The sequence below is a fragment of the Pleuronectes platessa genome, chromosome 13 (genome assembly GCF_947347685.1).
Source record: "Pleuronectes platessa chromosome 13, fPlePla1.1, whole genome shotgun sequence".
In the NCBI taxonomy this organism is placed as follows: domain Eukaryota; kingdom Metazoa; phylum Chordata; class Actinopteri; order Pleuronectiformes; family Pleuronectidae; genus Pleuronectes; species Pleuronectes platessa.
The window spans coordinates 16,370,736-16,397,634 of NC_070638.1; the positions used below are offsets into that span (position 1 = coordinate 16,370,736).

General features: G+C 40.0%; 3 protein-coding genes across 5 annotated transcripts; 1 reads left to right on the forward strand and 2 right to left on the reverse strand.

Moving 5' to 3' along the window:
• Positions 1-253: 253 nt before the first annotated feature.
• Positions 254-9,971, forward strand: zbtb41 (zinc finger and BTB domain containing 41). Its single transcript, XM_053438481.1, has 11 exons — positions 254-370; positions 1,777-3,050; positions 3,799-4,006; positions 4,167-4,236; positions 4,345-4,492; positions 4,717-4,846; positions 4,953-5,048; positions 5,138-5,244; positions 5,722-5,827; positions 5,926-6,014; positions 6,480-9,971. Exons 2-11 carry the CDS (start codon positions 1,814-1,816, stop codon positions 7,115-7,117), a joined length of 2,829 nt encoding a protein of 942 aa, XP_053294456.1. The 5' UTR covers positions 254-370; positions 1,777-1,813; the 3' UTR covers positions 7,118-9,971.
• Positions 9,123-13,784, reverse strand: LOC128454893 (coagulation factor XIII B chain). 3 transcript variants are annotated; one of them, XM_053438484.1, is made up of 11 exons: positions 13,530-13,780; positions 13,251-13,442; positions 12,044-12,223; positions 11,776-11,967; positions 11,517-11,570; positions 11,353-11,427; positions 11,134-11,184; positions 10,041-10,202; positions 9,785-9,949; positions 9,433-9,458; positions 9,123-9,289 (listed from the first exon to the last, which is right to left on the reverse strand). In XM_053438484.1, the coding sequence occupies exons 1-11, from the start codon at positions 13,585-13,587 to the stop codon at positions 9,242-9,244; spliced, it is 1,203 nt and encodes a 400-aa protein (XP_053294459.1). In that variant the 5' UTR covers positions 13,588-13,780; the 3' UTR covers positions 9,123-9,241. The 3 variants fall into 3 exon arrangements, with proteins under 3 accessions (XP_053294459.1, XP_053294460.1, XP_053294461.1); XM_053438485.1 differs by lacking the exon at positions 9,433-9,458 and having other exon boundaries at positions 13,530-13,784; XM_053438486.1 differs by lacking the exons at positions 11,353-11,427; positions 11,517-11,570 and having other exon boundaries at positions 13,530-13,782.
• Positions 13,785-15,371: 1,587 nt separating this feature from the next.
• LOC128454591 (complement factor H) lies at positions 15,372-26,363 on the reverse strand. The gene is made up of 17 exons (XM_053438012.1): positions 26,156-26,363; positions 25,870-26,061; positions 25,026-25,205; positions 24,723-24,911; positions 24,280-24,321; positions 23,160-23,321; positions 22,893-23,051; positions 21,703-22,030; positions 20,113-20,186; positions 19,821-20,012; positions 18,892-19,071; positions 18,627-18,815; positions 17,935-17,985; positions 16,944-17,107; positions 16,688-16,852; positions 16,334-16,359; positions 15,372-16,192 (listed from the first exon to the last, which is right to left on the reverse strand). Exons 1-14 carry the CDS (start codon positions 26,211-26,213, stop codon positions 17,061-17,063), a joined length of 2,043 nt encoding a protein of 680 aa, XP_053293987.1. The 5' UTR covers positions 26,214-26,363; the 3' UTR covers positions 15,372-16,192; positions 16,334-16,359; positions 16,688-16,852; positions 16,944-17,060.
• Positions 26,364-26,899: the final 536 nt, after the last annotated feature.

Sequence of the window (26,899 nt, forward strand, 5' to 3'; positions counted from 1 at the left end):
TTTGGACTACATTACCCGTGATACCCTGGTCTGGAGAACTCTCTCTGATGATGCTGCTCGTCAACACGTCCTATTTGTTTTATTCCTTTTTGACTTTTGTATCTTAAGCATTCAAATAAACCAATGGAAGCTCATTAACTCGCTCTGTGTGTTTTTATTTTGTATTTACTGCTAGAAACAATAGCGTTGAAAGAAAAAAGCTGAAACAGCCTATCAACGAGCAGCTTGTTACGGTGTCGGACCTCTCTGATTGGACAGCGGCTTGGGCGTTACTTCTATTCAGGAAACTATTATTTCTCTTGTTTATTTTCCTCTTTGCATCATCAGCTGGACGAGCCGGAGTTCTACAGACACCGTCCCTGTCCCCGAGGTAAGATCGTGTTTACTCACAGACGTTTAAAGGTTCATTTCCGGGGAAACAAAGAGCAGCAGTACGGGTCGTTTGTCAACGCTCCACCCGGAGGGGGCCCGGCCGTCACACTCATGTCAGGGGTCCTCAAGGTGGGGAGCGAATCTGCGGATGCACCGATGTACGATCCGTTAGCTCATATTTATAAGGATTATAATGTCTATGATGTTTACTAACCCTTTACTACAGCTGCTGCTTCCCTCTGCTTTGTCTCAACACACGGAAGAAATATACGTGGAGGGTGGGCCATGCGTTGTTATTGTCTTTTCATGCAGTTTCACATTAGTTATAAGTTTTCATCACAATACTGTTAATATCATTGTTGTGTGGTTAAACTCAGGCATCTACATGCTGCAGTGCCCGTCTAATCCGTAAACCGTATGTCAGACCTGTTCAATGAGATTAGATCAGAGGCCAGATCATGAAAATGATCCCAAATGATTGAGCTGAGAAATATGACTTTGAATATTAGCCAGCACATTTACAGCCAGACACTGTTAAGTACAACAACGTAGGAGTGCATGTCTTGAATTTAGTAAATGCACAAGTTCAGTGCATTGTGTTACATCGAGAAACTCAGGCCCAAGTTTTGTTTTGTTTTACATTCTTATGGAAGTAAACATCATGCTCAGGAATGAGTGCAGGTGAGCCAAATGGCAGAATTTCCCTCATTTAACTCAACGGATAACATCAGAGCACACAAGTACACGAACATCCACAAAACATCAATGCACAGTAGGTTACTGAATAGATCCATAACAACAGCAACGGCAACAGCAAAGTATTTTATCAAGCCAAACGATTCCCTCTGCCAAGGAGGTTATGTTTTTATCTGCATGTGTTTGTTTGATAGTTAGCAGAATTACACAAAAAATACTCATCTGGTTTTCATGACATAATGTGGAGGGGTAAGGCATCGCTCAAGGAAAAGGTCATTGAAATGTGGTGCAGATCCAGGAATTCTTCTTAACTCTTTATTGCGAGATTGTCTAATTTTCAAAAAAATTTAGTTCATGTGAGCCTTACCAAATCAATAGCTACATAAAGTGCATAATATGGCTTTGGTAAATTAATATCACAACATATATTCACAGAGCATCATGCAACCTGCTCAAAAACCAGTCAATCAAAATCAATCAATTCAAGTCATTTACATACCATGTAGCCTGTAGATCCAACATTTACCTAATAAGATAAATGTATTTTTTTTATTTAGTAAGAGCTGTGAATCTCTAGTGTATATAAATAGACTGTATCTTTATAAAGTCTATGGTCTTTCCTCATTGAATCAAATCTTTAAAATGATTTGATATGTTAGTATCTGTATTGGTCCTTCTTCACACTGTTTCTATTCCTTTGGATTTCAGGAGTGCTTCATGGTCACCCATCAGATACAGCACACCCATGAAAAGAAAAGCTAGTACTCCCCTGCGTCCCAAACGCAGCAGGTCGGTCAGTGCCGGCGGTGATTGTGCTCCAGAGCCGGGCACAGTGCTTAGCTCCAATGCACTACCAAACTCTGACACCGTCCCAGAATCGACCTCGCTCATCCGACACCTGAGCATGTCGAGGCACAGTCACAACCTCCTCAAGTTTTTGGATGAGGACCGGAGCCGGGGGAAGTTCTGCGATGTGTCCGTGTCTGTGGGTGGAACGATCTACAGAGCCCACAAGGTGGTGTTGGCTCACGGGAGCAGCTACTTTCACGCTGAGCTGTCCAAGAACCCTGCAATGACCAATGTGACTCTGGACCACGTGGAGGACTCTGTTTTCCAGCACCTGCTCGACTTTTTGTACACCTCCGAGTGTGTTGTCACAGGCACAGACCTCCCGGCTCTAATTGAAGCAGCACGATTTCTGGACATGATGGATATACTCAAGATGCTGTGTAAAGAAGGGGAGGTCCACCCTGTAAGTGTGATCCAGGCCCAGGCGGAGATAAGAGCGTCTTCAGAGGTAGAAATGACCTCCAGTGACTCACCAGCAGGCAACGCTGACGACCAGAGCCCACTTGAGCAGAGCAACCTGTGCACTCGCCAGTTTAATGCAGAGAACTCTGTGCAGAGCCACTTGGCTGAGAGTCACGGGGATGCACAGCAGGAAACCCTGACAGAGGGAGAGAAGGCAGAAGGTCAGAGGACTGTTCTCACACGGAGATCAGCTCGTAGGAGGAGAACACCCACTAAGTATAAGAGAGATGATGTGGAGTGCTTTGTCAACACACCTGAGGAAACACAGAAGATTTTATCACCAAGCGAGGGGCACAAAGCTAGAGAAGAGGAAGCAGGAAATGGGGTTGTGGAAAAGCAGACATCCAAACCGAGCTTAAAAGAGACGTCTAAACCAGCTCTCGACGATGACGTGGTGGACGAGGAAGATGAAGCGGAGGAGGGAGGAGACGCGAACGAGGAAGTGTCTGCCCAAAAGACAGCAGCTGCAGACAAGAGCGCAAGTCAGCAGGGTCCGGATGGAGAAGGGTCAGAGTGCCTCGGTGTTCGAGAGGTGGAGGTGCAGGCGCCCGCGGCAGGAAGCTCAAACCAGAGCCCAGTGTACCCTGAGGGTCTGGCCCCAGTCATCATCCAGACCTCCAGCAAGAAGATTCTCATGTGTCCCAAATGTGACAAGACCTTTGACCGTGCAGGTGAGAATAAGGTCTTGGTTTTTAGTGTTGGGATTTACGTTATCTCGCAGTGGCAGTAGTAGTTGCATTAAGAGGTTACAAAGGTATACATTTTAATAAGTCAAATTCTTTTGATTTGATTTACTTGGAAAGATGGAATGAGCACATCGTCTGGCTTTTTCTTATTCAAGACAAATATTTATCAGAATATTTGTTTTTTTGTATTCAGCCTTTTCTTCCTTTCGTATAAATATGCACAAGAGGTTAGTCACCCGTTGCCAGAAATCCTGTTTAAAGCTGCATTTAGTGGGATTTTGAAAACATGGGAGTGGGAAGGAGAAAATAGAACATTTTAACAGACACAACTTCCAGACCCCTTCCTTCTGCTTCGGCCGAGCTCCAAAACAGTCTCTGAGCTTAGCATCAGAAGCAATCAGACCCAACATGAACAGGAGCGTGTGATTCCTCCAAATTGCCTTACAAGCTGTGGGCAGAGCCAGACGTTTTCAGATATTACCCACCTCATGTTCTACCGTCAGATCATAGAGGCAGTTTCAACAAATATGACCAAAAGTTATTCTCATAGATGTTCCGTACTGGCCCTTTAAAAGCTATGGTTGTGCTCTCCTCCTGTTTAGACCTGTTGACAAGCACAGCATGTTTCCTTTAACCTGATTGGACACTCAGTAAATAACGTAGTGCTATATTCCATGAGAGTGCTGATACAAATGTTTCAAATGTGTAATCAACTGCTCCTGCCCGTTCTCAGGGAAGTACGAGAGTCACACCAGAGTGCACACGGGCGAGAAACCGTTCCAGTGTGACATCTGTTTCCAGCGCTACTCCACCAAGTCGAACCTGACCGTGCACAGGAAGAAGCACGCCGGCGACGCTCCCTTCCAGAAGAAGGAGCACAAATGCCCCTTCTGCAACAAGCTGCATGCCAGCAAGAAAACCCTGGCCAAACATGTCAGGAGGTTAGTCACTGCCATATGTCTAAATCCCGTCTAATGTCACTCAACATTCCCATTCGTTTTAATGTATGTAGTAATGTAGCCGTCTAAACTAAAGTTTTCGGTTTCCATCAGTTCAGATATAATAATGACTGACCCATAATATTTGTATCTCTTGGATCAGGTTTCATCCAGACAACATCCAAGAGTTTCTTACCAAGCGGAAGAGGAAGAGTGAAGGCTGGAAATGTGCTGTAAGGACCCGTTTCAGAATGAAGAGCATTTTTAGCGACTTAATAAATATAATATTGTATGTCAAGAGAGATTTTAACAAACTGTAACCCTTGAACTTTCTTACCCAGATTTGTCTGAAGACCTTCACCCGCAGCCCTCATCTGCAGGAGCACTTGATCCTGCACACACAGGACCGCCCTTTTAAATGCACCTTCTGTGATGAGCACTTCAAGTCGAGGTTTGCCAGGCTGAAGCACCAAGAAAAGTACCACTTAGGTGGGAAATGCACCATGACAATTTTATCCCAAAGCTCTTAGATTTAGAGATATACATTCCCTTTGACAAATCGGGAAAAAACCTTAAATTCCAAAGATGTATTAAGTTATTTGTTTGGTTCTTTTGTTGTCCTCGTCCGTATAGCTATATGTCTATACATGTAAGTACACAAAGAGAAATATAAAGTCACACCTACTTTCTGATTCTATGCGTCTCCTTTTCAGGTCCGTTTCCCTGTGAGATCTGTGGCCGACAGTTCAATGACACAGGCAACAGGAAGCGACACATTGAGTGTACTCACGGAGGCAAGAGAAAGTGGACTTGTTTTATCTGTGGGAAATCAGTGCGGGAAAGGTACGTCTGTTCCATATGGAAGAGCACTGCTTCGGCTGATGCCAGTGGGTCTGTTCTGTGTAACCAAACCCTTCCAACATGCTGAGCCTCAGATTTCTACTTCTAGGACAACGCTGAGGGAGCATATGAGGATCCACAGTGGGGAGAAACCTCACCTGTGTAGTATCTGCGGCCAAAGTTTCCGTCATGGCAGCTCCTACAGGTGGGCTCACTGAGAATCTGCTGTGTTTGTGATGTGATGTAATGATTCAAGCTCTCAGTCTGATTGGCCCCTCAATGTTCCTTGGACAGGCTCCACCTCCGAGTACACCGCGATGACAAGCGCTACGAGTGTGACGAATGTGGGAAAACCTTTATACGCCACGATCACCTGACCAAGCATCAGAAAATACACTCCGGTACAGTCGAACACACTTGAACAGTGGGATTCTTGTGTTTTCCTTTCGACAATTTTTCATTTTGTTATAGAACAGAGAAGATGGTTTGTATCACCCGTATGTTTGAAAGTCTTCCGCACAAGTTTGATGATAAGTTGCCAACCACCAGCAGATGTAAGTGACCACCAGAGGATCTCAGGAACATAACCTCAGTAGTGTACCTCAGCGCCATTGGGTGTTTCAGCCTTTTAATCATAAGACTGCTAAGGGAGTCCCACCACAGGCTGGGTCTGTCCCTCACATATTGGGCCCCAGTTGGGGTCTATTCTCCTGATTTGGAGCCTTCTGCAGTGTGTGATTTTCCTATTTTAGTAGCAAGGTCACCATTGGTTCATTCACAAAGATAAAGTGTTATTTCTTATTATACATAAGGTATAGTGAAACACACTGTTTATTCACTACTGTCCTGTATTTTAACGTAGACCACTTTTGTTTCAGGTGAGAAAGCACACCAGTGTGAGGAGTGTGGGAAGTGCTTCAGGCGCCATGACCATCTGACTGTCCACTACAAAAGTGTTCATTTAGGAGAGAAAGTCTGGCAGAAGTATGTTGTCATATGACGGACAAACAGCATGTGAGCATTACTCTCAGTGGGCCCTGCAACCTTCACCAAATGCTTTTGCTTTCTGACCTTTCTCACAGATATAAAACTGCAGTGCATCAGTGTGAGGTCTGCAAGAAGGAATTTAAAGGAAAGTCCAGTCTGGAAATGCACTTCAGGACTCACTCAGGTAAGGAAACCGACACGTCAAATGATTTGATGATTGAAAAAGCCCTATCCCCCTTATCACGGCTGCTCGGCTTGTTCAGCTCTCTGCTCTTGCATGGCACAGATACAGTGTACAATGATAAAGGTCACAGATCCAGCTCTCGAAGACAAAGTGTTGCAGTGTGGCGCCTCACACTGCGATTGTTCCAGATCCTTTTTGGCTTTCGGTGTGGAGTTTGGATGTTCATGTCTGTGTAGGTTTTGTCCAGTTACTCAGGCTTCCTCCCACGTGTCAGCTGGGATTAGCTCCTGCTCCACCGTGATCCTCAAAGGATAATCTGTTTAGAAAATAGATGGATTTATTCACCCCTCAAAAATTATCATGAGATTTGAAATTGGGGGCCTGTAATGAATTACCCCACTTAAGAAAAGCCTAAAGGAGAGACGCATCCTCACAATAACATTTCTGCTTGTGTTGCTGTGACAGGTGAGAAACCCCACAGATGTCCTGAATGCCACCAGACGTTTCGGATCAAGAAGACCTTGACAAAGCACATGGTGATTCACTCGGACGCTCGTCCTTTTAACTGTCCACAGTGCAGCGCCACCTTCAAAAGAAAAGACAAGCTCAAGTACCACGTCGACCATGTGCACAGCACGCGATTCACCGGGCAGCCCGTCAGCGCCCTCAGCGAGGACAAAATGGTCTCCATCCCTTTTGAGGACACCTCGAAGGCGTATCGCACCGAGCCTAAGTCGGCTCTTCAAAGCGGCCCCCTGCCCGCAATGAATGTTTGCGTGCCAGTCACTTTAGTTCCTGTCCAGACGGCAGGAGGAGCACAAGGTGAGCTGAACACATCCGGGGCGTCGTCTCTCCCCTCCCAGACTCATAATGTTGTGAGCATGCAGGCTCAAGGACAGCAGCAGAACTCCGGCTACCAGGCCGCCACCGACCTGGCGTTCTTGGAGAAGTACACCCTCACCCCCCAGCCCACCAACATCGTCCACCCCGTGAGGCCTGATCAGATGCTGGATCCGCGAGAGCAGTCCTACCTGGGCACGCTACTGGGACTGGACTCATCTTCCTCTGTACAGAACGTGTCCAACTCTGACCACAGGCACTGATGCTCCTTACTCCACTGAGTCTTAAAGGAACCCAATCATTTGAATCAGAAGAACAAAACCTCAGTATTCACCACTAAAATATGTCTGCATTTTGAGCCGGAGCAGCTTTTTGAACTGTAAATTACTCAATTTAAGGCTACATCAACACATGTCTTCCTTTGAAAAAGCATCAACTCTGCTCCAGATACACCTGCTGTCCACACTGTTCCTGAGTCTTAGAATTAGAGCCACTAAAACTGAGACGTCTGGAAACACTGCCGATCCCGTTTTAGTCTGAGACGTTTTGAAACAATGACGTAGACACTAGGTTTGCACGATATATCGAAAATGTATCGTCATCCCGATATCAACCTGCGCGATAAACGTATCGCAAAAGACTGCTTGAGCTGCGATGAATGGTGTCCAATGCGCCACGCAAACTGGGTGGAACTGTGGATTTATACCAGGGCGTTTTTCATTTTTTTTGGCCCAGTATAATAAACCATGACAAATACCACTTTAACTCTAAAATCAGGAACTAAAAGTGAAAATGACAATTTTGGGAACAGTTTGATACCAGTAACATGGTCACACAAATTGGCTTTAACAATATTTTTTCTTCTCGTGCATCAATTTTAGCACAAGCCTTTAGTGTCACGGAATGACACAATTCATCTTGATTCTTCAATTGGCAGAAAACTTAATGAAGGTTTTGAGGACTTGGTTGATCATTCATGTTCCTAAATGCACAACATGTACTTTTCTGCTGCTCAGGGTCTCTCAATCAAAACCATAACAAGTTTTGCATGGAATCATGGGAATTGTTGTCGTTACCACCATCGTCACCACTTCGCTCAGCTACTCCTGGTTATGATTCCTGCAGTGTTGATAAATCATGAGGTTTTTAGCTGGAGCCGAATCATCCACATTATCTGCTAAACAACCAATAGTGATGTTTGTACATAGGAGACAAGTGACAGACAAGTAAATGGAATTATGAATTTTCTGGGTTTAAAAACGGCAGGAAACTTTTGGGATGGTGGCAGAACACAACACAACAAAAGATTACAGAGGTCTAATGGTCTTTTGGCCATTAGCATTTTCGATTAACTGAACATGCTATTTTATTGTACATGTATATCGCATGTGCGAGAAAAAATGGCTTAATTGCGCCGCCCCCAAAATTTTAAATTTAGTTTGAGACCATAGAAAAGCTCATGGATCCATACACTAAACCCAACAGGAGAATTCTATTTTCAGTTGCAAATTGTTTGCCTTTTCCACGCCTCATACTTTGACAAAGTCATCCAAGGGAATTAATCCAGTTCCCTTAACTGAATCTTATAGAGCTTGACAATGGGAGGTTGCAAAGGTTTTTAGTCTTCTTTGAACAACAGGATGCATTCAATATTTTTTGGATGAAAACCTGTACGTGGTCAGATCTGTTCTGTACAACATATCACATTGTGTCACTCCATTGTAACGTCTTGGCATCTGCACCTCCCAGACACAGCACAAAGCTGCAGGTAACCTTCAATACTCTACACAGCTTAAATTAAAATTAAAATGGTAAATCATATGAAATATGATTAAAGCAATTATGAACAATTTCCAACTGTGAAATGATTGAATTTCAGAGGGTAGTTGAAGAAAGAGACGAATTAAATAGAAATCCTGTGTAAAAGTATCAGTTGCAGCTCGAAGAGGTGTTTCTGTTTTAAATTGTGCCGCAGCTGTTATTGTTTTTATTGTCTGTCAATTAACTGAGTTAATATTAATGATCTGTTACAGAATTGATTCTGTTCTGAAGCTTTGCAAACTTTGTGTCACGATCAATTAAATCAGTGAATGAACGTGTGTTTCATTAGCCTTGTGACAGACTAGACAGATGAATGGGTTGATTTCAGGGGAGGATTTAGAAAAACACAATCCTAGAAAGACAAGTGATTCCAGTCCAGGTTTTAACCAGGCCGACTACCGGTCATTTGTGTGGCTGTGAACCAACAGAAAAACACTTAACTCCAACTTGTTGTAGGAATTTATGAGAAGCCTGAAATTGGCTTTAGAAAAAGCCGACATGATATAATGTTACAACATATGTATCATCACAGGCATAACTTCAGTTTTCCAGGCTGGCATCTGTTTTCATTCAGGGAACATCGTCCTCTTCATCAAAGTGCCTGAGCAACCATTCTGTTCAAAAGACAGAGGTTTTACAAACAACAAACCATGATAACAAAACACAAACAATAATAAAGATTATATTATGAACCCATAGTCATACATGCATATGAAAGTTATGCTACATTATTGCATCATACAAGCTTATTACTCACCAACTTTGTTGTGATCCACATACAACCTAAAAATAATCATATGTTAGCACAGCAGTGAGTATTGTTCTATCAATTGAAGTCATTGACGAATTCACAACAAGAAATGACACATAACGTAGAAATTCTGCTGTTAAATTCCCGTTTTTTAGTTCCAGCACATTGACACTGGCGTCGCACTTAATCACCAAAATCTTTCGTAAAGGTTTTAGAACACGCCCACTCGCTTGCCTTGAACTTTCTGGACTTCCCCCCCTGACCACTATAATACGTTTTACCAGACTCTACACACACATATCATAGCTGAAAAGGATTTAATGTATTTCCGTTGTACTGAGCTTAAAGTGATACTTACATTCACTTAACCTAATTATTCCATCAGTGCAGCGGACCACAGAAAAATGAGGAGTCAACCAGTCGTCCACACATCTCATTGACACCTTCTCACCATCGTTCACATATTTCACTCCATCAGGTTCTAATTCAGGATATTGCCGAGTGTCCACAGAACAGTAGGTAGCTGCCCAAAAGGAAAAAATAAACACTGGTATTTTCACAATCTCCTGGACAGACCATTGATATAAAGTCTTGCAGTGCTGACTTGTTCATACCTCTGCAGCTGGGTACATCTGACCATGTGCCGTCTGAATGACACACCACTGCCTTATGACCCACATATCTGTAATAGCTGTTGCACGCGTATTTCAAATACATCTCTCTAGTTACCACTATATCACCATTGGGGATACGGGGGGGTTTTCCACAGCGTTCAACTGAATAAGAAAAAAATATTTTGGAAAATGTCAGACTGTAACAGCAAAGTTGATCAACTTGAAATTTGATTCTAAATTCTTCCGTGTAACTGATTAGCGCTACTTATAGGAGCCACGGCGTATCAGGGCCACTTCAAGAGATTTCCAGAATAAAGTCTAAATGTAGCCTAAAGCTCTAGATGTAGCCTAAAATTCAGATTTTAGGCTACATGTCATGTTTGAGAGGGAATATCTGAAGTTCAGCTTGTGTGTGTTAAAATGAAGAATGTTAATCATCTTGAAAAGGTTTCACGTTAACAAAATAAGTCATAAGCACCACATTATCATAAGAATCAAGAGAAACTGTGTCTATTTCAGAGAAAGAGTCACAGACTTTGAGGAAAATGCCTCTTTTGTGGAGGAGGAAATGACTGGGGCAGGGCTGTGTAACATTTTGACCAGTCTAATCAAAGTTTACTTTATTCTTGTAACGAGATAACTTATTTCTCCTTCGATTAGGACTTTATTCTTGCTATAGTATGACTTTTTTTCTCATAAAATTTCAAATTTATTCTTGAAATAATTGGATTTCTTTCTTGTCAGATTACAACTTTACTCCTGCAATATCATCTTTTTTTTCTCATAAAATAATGACTCCATTCTTAAAATTATTCAGGTTTTTTTATCGTCAGTTTACGACTTTGTTCCTGTAATATTAGTATTATTTTTAAAATATAAATTATTATTGGTAATTGTTTTCTTTATAACTTTATTCTCCAAATCTCTTTTTTACTCTTCAATACGGCCATGATACTCGTTTGTATAGTTATAATAATGAATATATCAATATTTATATATATGTATCTATATAGCATTTACATTAAAATATACATCTATATATAGATATATGACAGGAAGCATAAATGTAGAGGGAGAGATGGATCAACTTTACTTGGTGCATATTGAATCTCCTCTTCAGTTGATCCAGAGCTGGTCGATGATCCTATAAGTTAGAGTGGAAACAGCAGTTTGTTAGATTTTAGTTTATTATCACAAACTAAATGCTGCTTTTATTCTTCCAGAAATGTTCTTCTTCTGAATTCAGACTCTTAATAACTTTAATTTGAGATGTTATGGTCTTCATTTATATCTAATATCAATGAAAATCTACCTCCACCCACAGGCCGTTTCCCACTGCCAGCAGATGTAGTACCTGTCCCTCCATTTCCACTACCTGGTCTGCGGCCTGAGTTGAATAAATAGATACACAATATATTGATATAGTTTGGAAGACATAAGATAAATCCATTTAATATCAATACGTGTGTCCCCCACTTGTTCCGCCCACTGCAGAGCTACCAAGATCAGCACCTGGTCCTCTTCCTCTGCCTGAGAGGGAGAAAAACATTGCATTTATAACAAACTGAGCTTTTATGGATCCCAAAATTTAGATCCGTTAAAATAACCTAGGAGCAATGAAAAACCAGCATTTATCCAGATATTCATTGTGGCTGCAGAGGGCGCTGCTGCTTAGTAAAAGTTGCATAGTACTGCTTTAATGCAAATTAATAATAACATCACATTATCCACTTACTGCAGACGGGGCCTTCAGTCCAGATTCCACTTAAGCAGATTAAGGATTTGTTTTTGTGCACTCCTTCTATAGTGTATCCATCCTCACATTCGTACTGCACTTCTGAATCTGCAGCGAACAACTCCTGATAGCCCAAACCAGTGATCACAGCATGGGGGACTTTGGGAGGCTCACTGCAGGCGAGCACACTTCCTGTAAATACCGTAATCCATCATGAAGAGGAAAAGGAAAAGGGCGACTAGATGGGAAACTAACGTCTGACACTTACTCTCGCAGACGGGCAAAGAGGACCACGTCCCATTTATACATTTGCCCGTAGCGTCGTGGTCTTTGTGTTCATACGCTTCGTCACATGAGATCCTTATTACGTCTCCGTTCTCGTACCAGCCATCTGAGCTCTCAGTGTACTTGCCATTGGGTATGGTTGGTGGGATACAGGCATTTTCACCTGGGAAAACAAAAAACTGAATTTCTGTCGACATTTTCAGACTTGCCACAATAGGCTTCATAAATATATGATACCGATTCTTTGGAGTTACACAATATTGACCTTGCATCACAAGTGACAATAATTCAATTATTTGATTTGAAACTATGTCGATTTTCACAATAATTTTTGTTTACCTTTCATTCTTATTCTTATCCTTCCTTGCAAGACACTTACATCACCCGCCTCACCCGGAAAGCCACCTCGATTGCGAGTGACACCAGCCACCCCGCACACGGTCTGTTCAGCCTCCTTCCCTCTGGAAGAAGGTATAAGAGCCTCCGTTGCCGCACCACCAGACTCGGAAATAGTTTGATACACCAAGCTGTCAGGAAGCTAAATTCTCTCCCCTCAATCCCCCCAGCCATATCCTCCAGTCTGACAGGAAGCTGAAATCCCCCCCCCCCCCGCCAAAAAAAACCCCACTCAGGACTCTGCAACAAACTGTCTCTTGTACTTTTTGAACCTTATGCTGCTGTACTAAAAAATCTGTATGCTTACTTAGTATTAGGAAATGTATTGTGTTATCTGTTGTGCCTGTGCACTTTATATGTTTCCCTGTGGGAGAGTGGGAAACGTCGTATCGATTCCTTGTATGTCTTGAACATGTTAAGAAATTGACAATAAAGCTATTTTATCTTTATCTTATCTCTCTTATTCCCTATAGGGAAGCTGCCAACCACTTGCTCTTTACATGTTTTTAATCAAGAAATAATGTTATGCAATCAAATGTTTCCCCTGGATTTTTTTTTTTTCTGCAGTTTTAGTTGCACTCGCCAAGTTGAATTAAATATGTTTTTATAGATGATCTAAGAAAGATGCTTTGTGTTGGTATCCGCATTCACTTATACATTATATATTGTATTAAAACACATTACTTATTGGCTTCTTTGAAAAAGAGCAGAAATGTGAGATGTGTAAGGCTGCTCCCATCTAATTGCTGCGATACTCTGAAGAGATGCTTCTCAATGAGCGATGGAACGCTTACCTATACATTGTGGTTTGTGAGACCATGTTCCATTATCACATGTGCTGGTCGCCCACCACCCCTCCACAGCCGGCTGACGTCCAGTGTCACAGGCATAAGTCAGGTTGGTTTTATGGGAATACGTTTCTTGTCGAGGGACAAAATAACCTCCAGCCAAGTTGGGAGCATGACAGTGCTGAGCTGCACTTTGAGCTTAAACAGCAAGAAACAAATAGACTTCACCAAACACACACTAAATGAATTCAGATGTTTTTAAGTGACGGAGCTGAATGTTCTTACCGTGCAGCGCTCCCGGAAAACACACCAGCAGAACAAGCCCAAGATGTCTCACGTTCATCCTGTCAGGATTTGAATCACAACGAGGGAGCAGAGTGAAGAGGCTGGTTCAGGTCACCACCGGTTAATGATTACCAAAGGGAATAACCAAAAGAGCCAACGAGTGAAGAAATAGTCAACATCAAGTTACTGTCATTATGCTTGTTGTTCAGATCGCAAACAGACAAATAGGCCACGTCCTATCAGTCACAATTGCAGATGTGAGGTTGTTTAAGAATGTGACGCAGACCAGTGTTGGGTTCATCTGTTGCTTCCTTAACTGTCAGGGTTTATAGTCCTCACTTGATCTCAAAGCAGGTCAATGATGTGCAAGAAAATGCTGCTCCTGTTAGTCTGTGTTTGATTATTTGTTCAGGAAAATCCCAACCCTTAATTTCGCACACAGTGGTTTCCGGATAGAATCTATGAGATTGTTTACAGTCCAGATTTTCAAGTTGATTTCCTTGACTGTCATGTGTTCAAAGATCGGCGCAACGGTCACCTAAGAGGATCCACTTTAAGAACAGAGGGGAAAATCTGTGACCATAGAATTGTAAAGCAGAAACAAATACCGTGTTCTTTATGAGATCATTAACTCATTTGCTGTGTGTTCTTATAGTTTGTTGTTGAGCTCCAGCTCAGACTGTGATCACTGCATCCTCGTGCTCTGCTTTACTGTGTCCCTTCTAAAGCGGGGAGTTGCTTCACTTTCAGGGTCCTTGTGATGTTCATGTGCTGGACAAAGATCCCACTGGCCCACACTGTCATCTGGCCCACATACTACATGGAATGATGGCACCTAGGTGGTCTGCTCCACAATTAAACCACAGCAAAATAGTTGTTTGTGATTTGGTAAAAAATTCGGCATTTACTACACGGGCCACTTCAGGTTCACATTTAGATTGCACCTTGTTGAGAGCACCGCATGTTTGCTCAAAAAGAACGAAATTTTTCGTGAGATATTTAGGCCACATTTGCTATTTTACAAGTTGGCAAATTTAGGCCCACATCCATTTTGTACGGGCCACACGAAGGCAAGAAGTGCTGCCTCATGGCCTGCAGTGGGCCACATCGGTGTCATAACCGCTCAATAAATCCCCAAACAACAAAAAGGCACAAAACCCCAAAGGGTTATAATATATTTTAAAACCACGGTTAAGTCAGTCAAATGTGTTCAAAGTCTACATATTTCTTATTGGTTGAAGTCCCTGATCACACACCATGCAGGAGACCCATCGATTGGTCCAGAAAAGGGGTTCATGTCTGGACCAATGGTCTGTCCTCATCATGTATTTGACACAGAGAGCCTTTACTGTAATTTTAGACAGGTTGAAGCCGAGAAGCCCCAACAACAGACAGGAGATGATCTGTATCTGTACATCGTTATGAATACATGTAGTAAAATGATCACTGTCTCAAACAACTTACTTTTCTGCATTCATTCTCGCTCATTGTCACTAATGAGATTCTAAAAACATACATGTTTAGTCCCATATGTCATAGTTGTTCATTAAAGACCACGGCCGTGTCCCAAATCTTCTACTAATCACTGTTCGCCATTTTGTATAGTCTGAATGTTTTGAGAGGATTGTTATACCCTGTTCGTTGAACTCATTATTTTTGACCCGCATGAGACAAATGTGTATGTTGTGGTGGTAAAAGCACAAACTGCAGCAATCAAGTGTATTTCTAGATAACTACATGAATTGAACCTGCTTTTTACCTAAAGGTTTTAATACTAAGTCTAAAATAAACATTCAGAATTTACTATAGAAATTCCCTGGCATAAACAAAAGAATACCAAGGTTTCTGTTGGACATTTTATTCAAACTTCTGTAGCCATACACCAGCACAGTGTATAAGTAGTATTGATCTTGTGCTCCAGTTATGAAGATACAAGCTGACTGTACAAAAACCTGTACGTGGTCAGATCTGTTCTGTGCCACATATCACATTGTGTCACTCCGTTGTAACGTTGTGGCATCTGCACCTCCGAGACACAGCACATAGGTGCGGGGAACCTTCAATACTCTACACAGCTTACATCAAAATTTAAATGGTATATCATATGAAATATGATTAAAGCAATTATGAAAGAGACGAATTAAATAGGAGTCCTGTGTAAAAGTATCAGTTGCACCACGAGGAGGTGTTGCTGTTTTAAATTGTGCCGCAGCTATTATTGTTTTTAAGTCTGTCAATTAACTGAGTTAATATTAATGATCTGTTACAGAATTGATTCTGTTCTGAAACTTCGCAAACGTTGTGTCATGTATGATCAATTAAATCAGTGAATGAACGTGTGTTTCAGATTAGACAGATGAATGGGTTGATTTCAGGGGAGGATTTAGAAAAACACAATACTAGAAAAAGACAAGTGATTCCAGTCCAGGTTTTAACCAGGCCGACTACCGGTCATTTGTGTGGCTGTGAACCAACAGAAAAACACTTAACTCCAACTTGTTGTAGCAATTTATGAGAAGCCTGAAATTGGCTTTAGAAAAAGCCGACATGATATAATGTTACAACATATGTATCCTCACAGGCATAACTTCAGTTTTCCAGGCTGGCATCTGTTTTCATTCAGTGAACATCGTCCTCTTCATCAAAGTGCCTGAGCAACCATCCTGTTCAAAAGACAGGTTTTACAAACCACAAACCTTGATAACAAAACACAAACAATAATAAAGATTATATTATGAACCCATAGTCATACATGCATATGAAAGTTATGCTACATTATTGCATCATACAAGATTATTACTCACCAACTTTGTTGTGATCCACATACAACCTAAAAATAATCATATGTTAGCACAGCAGTGAGTATTGTTCTGTCAATTGAAGTCATTGACGAATTCACAACAAGAAATGACACATAACGTAGAAATTCTGCTGTTAAATTCCCGTTTTTTAGTTCCAGCACATTGACACTGGCGTCGCACTTAATCACCAAAATCTTTCGTAAAGGTGTTAGAACACACGCCCACTCGCTTGCCTTGAACTTTCTGGACTTCCCCCCCTGACCACTATAATACGTTTTACCAGACTCTACACACACATATCATAGCTGAAAAGGATTTAATGTATTTCCGTTGTACTGAGCTTAAAGTGATACTTACATTCACTTAACCTAATTATTCCATCAGTGCAGCGGACCACAGAAAAATAAGGAGTCAACCAGTCGTCCACACATCTCATTGACACCTTCTCACCATCGTTCACATATTTCACTCCATCAGGTTGTAATTCAGGATATTGACGAGTGTCCACAGAACAGTAGGTAGCTGCCCAAAAGGAAAAAATAAACACTTGTATTTTCACAATCTCCTGGACAGACCATTGATATAAAGTCTTGCAGTGCTGACTTGTTCATACCTCTGCAGCTGGGCACATCTGACCATGTGCCGTCTGAATGACACACCACTGTCTTATGACCCACACATCTGTAATAGCTGTTGCACGCGTATTTCAAATACATCTCTCTAGTTTCCACTATATCACCATTGGGGATACGGGGGGGGGGTTTCCACAGCGTTCAACTGAATAAGAAAAAATTATTTTGGAAAATGTCAGACTGAAACAGAAAAGTTGATCAACTTACAAAAGAGCCACAGAGTATCAGGGCCACTTCAAGGAATTTTAGGCTACATGTCATGTTTGAGGGGGAATATCTGAAGTTCAGCTTGTTGTGTGTGTTAAAATGAAGAATGTTAATCATCTTGAAAAGGCTTCAGGTTAACAGAATAAATCATCAGCACCACAAGGATCAAGAGAAACTGTGTCTATTTCAGAGAAAGAATCACAGACTTGGAGGAAAATGCCTATTTTATGGTGGAGGAAATGACTGGGGCAGGGCTGTGTAACATTTTGACCAGTCTAATTAAAGTTTACTTTAATCTTGTAACTAAATAACTTATTTCTCCTTCGATTAGGACTTCATTCTTGTGATAGTTTACTTAATTTCTCATTAAATTTCAAATTTATTCTTGAAATAATTGGATTTATTTTTTGTCAGATTACAACTATACTCCTGCAATATAATCATTTTTTTCCCGATAAAATAATGACTCCATTCTTAAAATTATTCAGGTTTTTTTAGCGTCAGATTACGACTTTGTTCCTGTAATATTATTATTATTTTTAAAATATAAATTATTATTGGTAATTGTTTTCTTTATAACTTTATTCTCCAAATCTCTTTTTTAATCTTCAATACGGCCATAATACTCGTTTTGTATAGTAATAATAATGAATATATCAATATTTATATATATGTATCTATATAGCCTTTACATTAAAATATACATCTATATATAGATATATGACAGGAATTATGAATGTAGAGGGAGAGATGGATCAACTTTACTTGGTGCATATTGAATCTCCTCTTCATTTGATCCAGAGCTGGTCGATGATCCTATAAGTTAGAGTGGAAACGGATTAGACTTTAGTTTATTATCACACCAGGATGTTGCTTTGCTGCTTTTAGTCTTCCAGAAATTCAAGATTCAAGACTCAAGATTTTTATTTTCAAATGCACAACAATAACATTAAGCAGTCGCTGGCAGTGAAATGCTTGGGTCACAGGCTCTCTTCTAGCAATGCTCAAGTAATTACAACCTAAAAAATAAAATAGAAATAGTATAAAATAGAATAAAATAGAATAAAATAGAATAAAATAGAATATCAAAATTTTAAATAGAAAATAAAGTATATATATCTAAATATATATAAAAACAGCTGAAGAGAAAATAAAACAACAATAGTGCAATTTGTGCAATGGTGCAAATATGCAAATATGTCACGGTGCTAGTTTGGTGGAGTTATTGCAGTTATTGCAAATGTTCTTCTTCTGAATTCAGATTTGTAATAACTTTAATTTGAGATGTTATGATCTTCATTTATATCTAATATATATGAAAATCTACCCCCACCCGCAATGACAAACCAGCATTTATCCAGATATTCATTGTGGCTGCAGAGGGCGCTGCTGCTTAGTAAAAGTTGCAAAGTGTTGCTTTAATGCCAATTAATAATAACATCACATTGTCCACTTACTGCAGACGGGGCCTTCAGTCCAGATTCCACTTAAGCAGATTATGGATTTTTTGTGCACTCCTTCTATAGTGTATCCATCCTCACATTCGTACTGCACTTCTGAATCTGCAGCGAACAACTCCTGATAGCCCAAACCAGTGATCACAGCATGGGGGACTTTGGGAGGCTCACTGCAGGCGAGCACACTTCCTGTAAATACCATAATCCATCATGAAGAGGAAAAGGAAAAGGGCGACTAGATGGGAAACTAACGTCTGACACTTACTCTCGCAGACGGGCAAAGAGGACCACGTCCCATTTATACATTTGCCCGTAGCGTCGTGGTCTTTGTGTTCATACGCTTCGTCACATGAGATCCTTATTACGTCTCCGTTCTTGTACCAACCATCTGAGCTCTCAGTGTACTTGGCATAGGGTATGGTTGGTGGGATACAGGCATTTTCATCTGGGAAAACAAAACACAGAATTTCTGTCGACATTTTCAGACTTGCAACAATAAGCTTCATAAATATGATACAGATTCTTTTGAGTAACACAATGTTGACCTCGCATCCCAAGTGGCAGGAATAAAATAATTTGATTTGAAAACTATGTAGACAATAAAAAAGAAGCAAAAATAGCTTTTCTTTCTTATTCGCTATAGGGAAGCTGCCAACCACTTGCTCTTTACAAGTTATGAAGAAAAAATGTTATGCAATCAAATGTTTCCTCTGAATTTTGTTCCTGCAGTTTTATTTGCACTCGCCAAGTTGAGGTTCTTCAAATCAATATGTTTATAGATGATCTCAGAAAGATGCTTTGTGTTGGTATCCTTATTCACATGTACATTAGTATATTGCATTTAAACACAGCACTTAGTGTGTAGGCTGCTCCCATCTTCTCAATGAGCGATGAAACACTTACCTATACATTGTGGTTTGTGAGCCTATACATATACATTATCACATGTGCTGGTCGCCCACCACCCCTCCACAGACGGCTGACGTCCAGTGTTTACACATTCATACACTACTTTTATGATATCTCACTAACCTCAGTGTTTTCTAACATTCACAGTCCCTGGGTGACCCTTTAATAACATGAGAGGAGCTTAAACTGTGCATAATGCCTGAGAGGGCTGTGCTGTTCATACCTAATATACAGAGTGATGAGATCACTTAACACCACAAATGATTTGATTTGTGAAAAACTTACCGATACATCGTGGCGTAGGAGACCATGCGCCATTTTGACACACGCTCTCTGCCCACCAACCCTGCACAGCTGGTTTACGTGTGTTTCTACAGGCATAGGTGAGCTTAGAGTCATGAGAATACATTTCTTTGACAGGGAATAAATAACCATGGACCAGTGAGGGAGCAGGACAAGGCTGAGCTGCACTTTGTGCTGAAACAGAGATAAGCAAGAGAATAATATTTTCTAAATGCGTGTGTGTTTAAAAAAAAAAAACTGAAAATTATTCTAGGGGTAAATTTGAGTCTCTTACCGTGTAGTGCTCCTGGAAACCAAACCAGAAGAATAAATCCCAAATATCTTGAGCACATTTTGACAATTCTGATGCTTCAGGACGAAGCCGAGCAAAGACCCAGTTCAAATCCAAACAAGTTAGTGATTGTTGGGGGCATTTCCCCAATTAGTTAAAGAATGAGGAGTTAACACTTTCTGTGAGAGTGACGTGACGCTGTCGCTCTGAAGCCAACACACAAACCAAACACATGTTCTTTAAAGCCATACACACTGGCAGACAAACACTGTTGTTGTGTCTTTATTCACTTTTTCTACATATGGGTTTCAGAGACTCATGTGAAGAACACTGACAACTTCTAGAGGATCAAATTAAATCAACAGCCCCTATTATAGTGTCAAAACACATAAAGTAATGAAAAAAAAAACATGATAAACTTAGCATATTATGAGTTACGATCTCCTTAAGCAGTGAAGTTATACAATATATCTTAAAGTAACTAATAAAAACGAGGGGCCAAAAAAACATAAAAATTTAATTTTAATGATAGTTATTATTTTTAGATTAATATATAATTATACAATACAATTATAGTTTTAATAACAACAAATCATAACCCTAACCAATTATTCATTGTTCAACATTTGTGATATTATCTCTTTATTGTGATTTTATCTTTCAGAACAAATGTTTATAAACAAATTAATCTGTTGATGCTGTTGATAATGTAACTTTGCTACCTGCATGTTTTAGTCTCAACTTTCCTTTGGATTATTTTATTTGTGTAACATTCCAACATTCAGTTGTGTTTTGTTTTTTTACCTCCATGTTTGTTAACACAGAATTTGTTTAAAGAGCAGATTTCAAAATAATTTCCCGGACCGCTGTGAGCAGAGGTCAGCGTTGCAACACAACAAACAGTCTCTGCCCCGACAACAGAGATGAGATGATCTGTATCTGGACATCGTTATGAATACATGTAGTAAAATGATCACTAATCTCTCAAACAACTTCCTCTTCTACATTCATTCTCGCTCATTATCACACATGTGCTTCTAAAAACACACATGTTTAGTCCACTGTGTCATAATTGTTCATTAAAGACCACGGCCGTGTGCCAAATCTTTTACTAATCACTGTTCGCCATTTTGTATTGTCTGAATGTTTTGAGAAGATTTTTATACCCTGTTCGTTGATCTCATTATTTTTGACCGGCATGAGACAAATGTGTGAGTTGTGGTGGTAAAAGCACAAACTGCAGCAATCAAGTCTATTTCTAGATAACTACATGAATTGAACCTGCTTTTTACCTAAAGATTTTAATACTAAGCTTAAAATAAACATTCAGAAGTGACTATAGAAATTCCCCTGGCTGCTGTTCGTCATGAGGATCAGAGAAACTCTATCAAGTAGTGTCAAAAAGTTTATTTTGCCAATGAGCTCAAAGTTCCCCTCATAAATGTTCTTATAAAGTGACGTATAGGTTAGTGATTGAGTTGGTGATTTCAGACACAACCAAAATAAACTCTGAGCAAGAATTATATAAAAAGTGATTTAACTATAAGCTGGTTGTCGTACGTATTGATCATAAATCATAAGTCATTATTTGACACAGATATGCCTGATCTAAACAAAAGAATACCAAGGTTTCTGTTGGAATGTATAGTGGACATTTTATTCAAACTACTGTAGCCATACACCAGCACAGTGTATAAGTAGAATTGATCATGTGCTCCAGTTATGAAGATACAAGCTGTCAAACAGCACCAAGCTCCAACACTGTGAGGATCTTTGAAATACATCTGGTTAAAAAAGAATCCACTGTTGTTTTCTGCTGCAGCGATTTCATCAGTTTCCTGCTTGGCTTTGGTTGTCAGTCGTTGATGAGTCATCCAACAGGCAGGAGGAGCTCCCTCGCTGTGCTTTAGGTGCAAGTTCCCTGGTTACAATACAGACAATTATAAAATAAAGTTTAAAAAACATTAAACACTATAAGGCAAAACACAATAATAACTAGAATGGCACAAAGGGCCAACAGTCCCCTTATGAAACCACATTTATATTCATGTGATCCAGATTTTTCTTTGGATCAGCACCGAATTGCACACGATCATAAATATCAGTCCCCTAAATATATTTTTTTTAAATTTTCATCAAGATCCAAGAATTATTGTCGAAGCAATTAATGAAAATCATGAAAAGCCGACACAACATTCTTCCACTAGGTTTCCTGATTATCCGGTCAGTAGTTTTTATGTATTCGTGCCAACTAACAAACAAACCAACCAACAAACAGAGGTGCCTATGTTAATAAAAATCAAGTTGTTATATCGTAATTAAAGAAAAAATAATTATCCAAGAACACTTACCATACGATGGTCATAACTTCTACAGCCTAAAAAAATTAAGTAAAAACAGTCGTGACTTTTTCAGTAAGTCTCTGAATTCACTTAAAATATTGTTATTGAGATGTGATTCAAAACCTTCCTGCCTGACAACACTTAAAGAAGAAAACCTTCTCTGAACAACAATGGTTTGTCCCTGTAGTTTTTTTTCAATATAGTTATGAACCACCCGTCTCTGACTCCTGAGATTCACTCAAGAATGTTGACAAATGCATCTCATTATTGATAATTGACTGAAAATACATCTTTTTCACAGAGTTACTGACTTTGTCTCCTCTGCTTCTTACTGAGAATCAGAGCTCAGCAATTCATGTTTGTTAGCCGGCAATGAAAAAGGCAGGAACAAAAAGTATGTGACACGTTGAAATACAAAACACAGAATTTATTTATACTTACAGCGAGTATGAGTGATTCTGCGATTGGAGCAATGAACAGCCACGCTCCAATCCACCCAAGGACATGGAATATGTTTCGTCTCTCCTTCTTTTATATACATAGCCAGAGAAACCTTTGAACTCTGATCATAATAACCAGGTTCCAAGACACAAAATGCATCTGCACAAAATTAACAGAAAAAAAAACATGGATAAATATTTTGGTTTTAAAAATATTTGGATATTTGACAGACTGAAGGAACTAAAATAAGTGTTGACCTCTTTATACCTTGGCAGACGGGTACTTTTGACCAAGAGCCATCACTGTAACACACCACAGTGTCTTCACCGACTTGTTTGTAATAAGCCTGACACTTAAATTTCAAATACATTGGTTCCTCTTCCACAACGACACCATTAGGAACGATTGGATGTTTCCCACAGTGTTCGACTGAAAAGGAAAAAAAAAAGATTATTTAAGTCTGTCACATTATCTCTGTGAAAAGATCCTCTCATCAGCAACAACACAACTTGTGGTACTAAAATGAACATTGTGGAAAAAGGCAATTACACAGCACTGCTGGGAACTGAAAATTGCTTTGTGTAGTAATGAACAAAGATTTTGACCCAAATCATCCCCAAATGATTCTCTATGCTGAATTGACCATGTTGACTTCTATTCAGATTTCTTTGTAAGTGAAACTGGCTTCCAGGTGGCACAGTGGTACAGTGGTTAGCACAGGCGTTCACATCCAGTATGTTCTTGGTTCGAATGCAGGTTGCATGGGCCTCCTCCCAAAGTCCCACTTCTTTTATTGTTAATTTAAGTTGTGCACGTGTGAAGATCAGGCAGATAAAGAGACTTCTAAGGGGCCTTTCACACCAACCACATGGTTCGGCTCCAGTCCTGCAGACGTTTTAATGTCTCGCACCGTCTGTAACAACCAACCAAAATTCAGTTTGACCAAAAGAGGGGGTGTCAGGTCCAGATCGAACTGAAGCATGGTTTGGTTTGTTTGCTGTGAAAAAAAATAGCTTTTTTATAGTTTGGACCCACAGATCAATTGCAGGAAGGAAAAAAAACAACATCATTAAACAATAGAAGAAGAAAAGAAGGAAGAGGCTTCTCAAGTCTTCACCTCCGACGACTTAATGATCGAATGACAAGGACAATCATTTTGCAGGTAGTAATACACTGCATACTTTAGAATATAGGACAAGATGGTGAATGTCCCTATTAATAAAAGTCATAAGTTAATTTCTCTTCTTTTCTTTCCAACCAGTAAAGTGTCCTCCATCAATGATCCATTAGTTTTTTACAATGCTTAGAGTTTGAGGGTCAGGGGGAGAGGTGGAGCCATGATGACGATGGTTCGTCTCAAAGAAGCGAATGAGTCTCATTGACTTACTGGATGTGAAGAGAGGCCTGTTGGCAGAGGTTCTGGAAGATCCTGTAAGACACAGAGCACATGAAGACAGAATTGAAGTTATACACAACTCATTAGAATGACATTTATTTCGTATTCATTGAGATCTTGTCCAAAGACACTTTGCAGCTTTTGAAATTTTAAAACTTTAAATCAACGAGTGGTATCTGCTCGTATTTTATGACAGTGAGAGAAGAGACGAAGACCTACCTCCACTGCCAGGTTGTGTCCCAGGGTCAGAGGACACTGACAAATTAAACCATGTTTGCTTTACTTCTCACGGCTGTTTAACAAAGTTCAGCAGATCATTCCTTGACTTCGCTCTCCCAAGACCACAGATAAGTCTTTTGTTTTATTTGAAAATAGTTGGAGATACATGTAGTCAATGATTTTCCCTTGATCCTATCAGCATATTGTCCACTTACTGCACATTGGGCCTTCAGTCCAGATTCCAGCCAGACAGAAAAGTGTATAATTGTGTGATCCCTCGATGCTGTATCCATCTTCACATTCATATTTCACTCCTGCATCTTCAGGAAACATCTCCTGGTAAACCTGGTCAATGATTACAGCGTGTTGGTCTTTAGGGGGCGCACTGCACGATTTGATGCTCACTTTAAAAAAAAAAAAAGCACATTTGTCATGGATCAAACAGGCAGTTTGGTTTATGTAGCCTGTGAGAATTCATGGAGTAAGATTTAGACTCTGCACAAAGCTGAACGACTTACTCTCACAGGTGGGCAAAGAGACCCATGTCCCATATCTACATTTGGCTGTTGCGATGTTGTCTTTGTGTTCATATCCTTTGTCACATGTGATCCTGATGATGTCTCCCTCCTCGTACCAACCTTCTGAGGCCTCTGTGTATTTTGCATTGGCAATAGTTGGCGGAATGCAGGCTTTTTCCTCTGAAAGAGAAAAGAACCAACCAAAGAATAGTTATCATTTTGATCATGTAGTGGGTGGACTGTTGATGTTTGGACCCCTCATCTTCAAAGAACATCCTGGTAAAATAGAACAAAATACATCAAATTATTTTTTCAAGGAATATCTAAAGATTTTGTCCAAAGTTCCTTTTGAGAAGTGTGCAGGTCTGATCCACAGCTAGTGAGAGAGCTACGGGCTTAAATTAGGATCAAAAAGGTTTGAGTTCGTCAAGTGATGTTCACAAGGATGCATTTTGTAGCAGGGTTTGTATTGTGGGTAAAACCTGTGACAGTGTCACATAAACATTTTATAAATGAATAACATTGCTCATCTTCTCCTTTTTTCCATACTATGATTTTTTACCCGAACCCTAATGTCTAGCCCTAAATGCATTTAATCCACACATAATATGTCAGTCATTTTTTTAAAGAAACACAAATATATATACACATTTATACACTACTTTTATGATATCTCACTAACGTCAGTGTTTTCTAACATTCACAGTCCCTGGGTGACCCTTTAATAACATGAGAGGAGCTTAAACTGTGCATAATGCCTGAGAGGGCTGTGCTGTTCATACCTAATATACAGAGTGATGAGATCACTTAACACCACAAATGATTTGATTTGTGAAAAACTTACCGATACATCGTGGCGTAGGAGACCATGTGCCATTTTGACACACGCTCCCTGCCCACCAACCCTGCACAGCTGGTTTACGTGTGTTTCTACAGGCATAGGTGAGCTTGGACTCATGAGAATACGTTTCTTTAACAGGGAGGAAATAACCATGGACCAGTGAGGGAGCAGGACAAGGCTGAGCTGCACTTTGTGCTGAAACAGAGATAAGCAAGTGAATAATTTTTTGAAATGCGTGTGTTTAAAAAAACAAATTAAATGATTCTAGGGGTAAATTTGAGTCTCTTACTGTGTAGTGCTCCTGGAAACCAAACCAGAAGAATAAATCCCAAATATCTTGAGCACATTTTAACAATTCTGATGCTTCAGGACGAAGCCGAGCAAAGACCCAGTTCAAATCCAAACAAGTTAGTGATTGTTGGGGGCATTTCCCCAAATAGTTAAAGAATGAGGAGTTAACACTTTCTGTGACAGTGACTGTGACGTGACGCTGTCGCTCTGAAGCCAACACACAAACCAAAACTTGTTCTTTAAAGCCATACACACTGGAAGAGGTAGTGTTGTTTCTTTATTAACTTTTATCTACATATGGGTTTCAGAAACACATGTGAAGAACACTGACAACTTCTAGAGGATCAAATGAAATCAACAGCCCCTATTATAGAGTCAAAACACATAAAGTAATGAAAAATAAAAAAATCTTAATCATGATAGACTTTGCATATCATCTCATTAAGCAGTAAAGTTATACACTATATCTTAAAGTAACTAATAACCACGAGGGGCTTTAAACATGCAGATTTAATTGTAATTATATGAATTATCTTAGATTAATATATAATTATAAATAATACAATTATAGTAATAAAAACAACAAATCATTAACCTAACCCATTATTCAATGTTCAACATTTATGATATTATCTCTTTATTGTGATTTTATCTTTCAGAACAAACGTGCATATAAGGAAATGAATCTGTTGACGCTGTTGATAATGTAACTTTGCTACCTGCATGTTTTAGTCTCAACTTT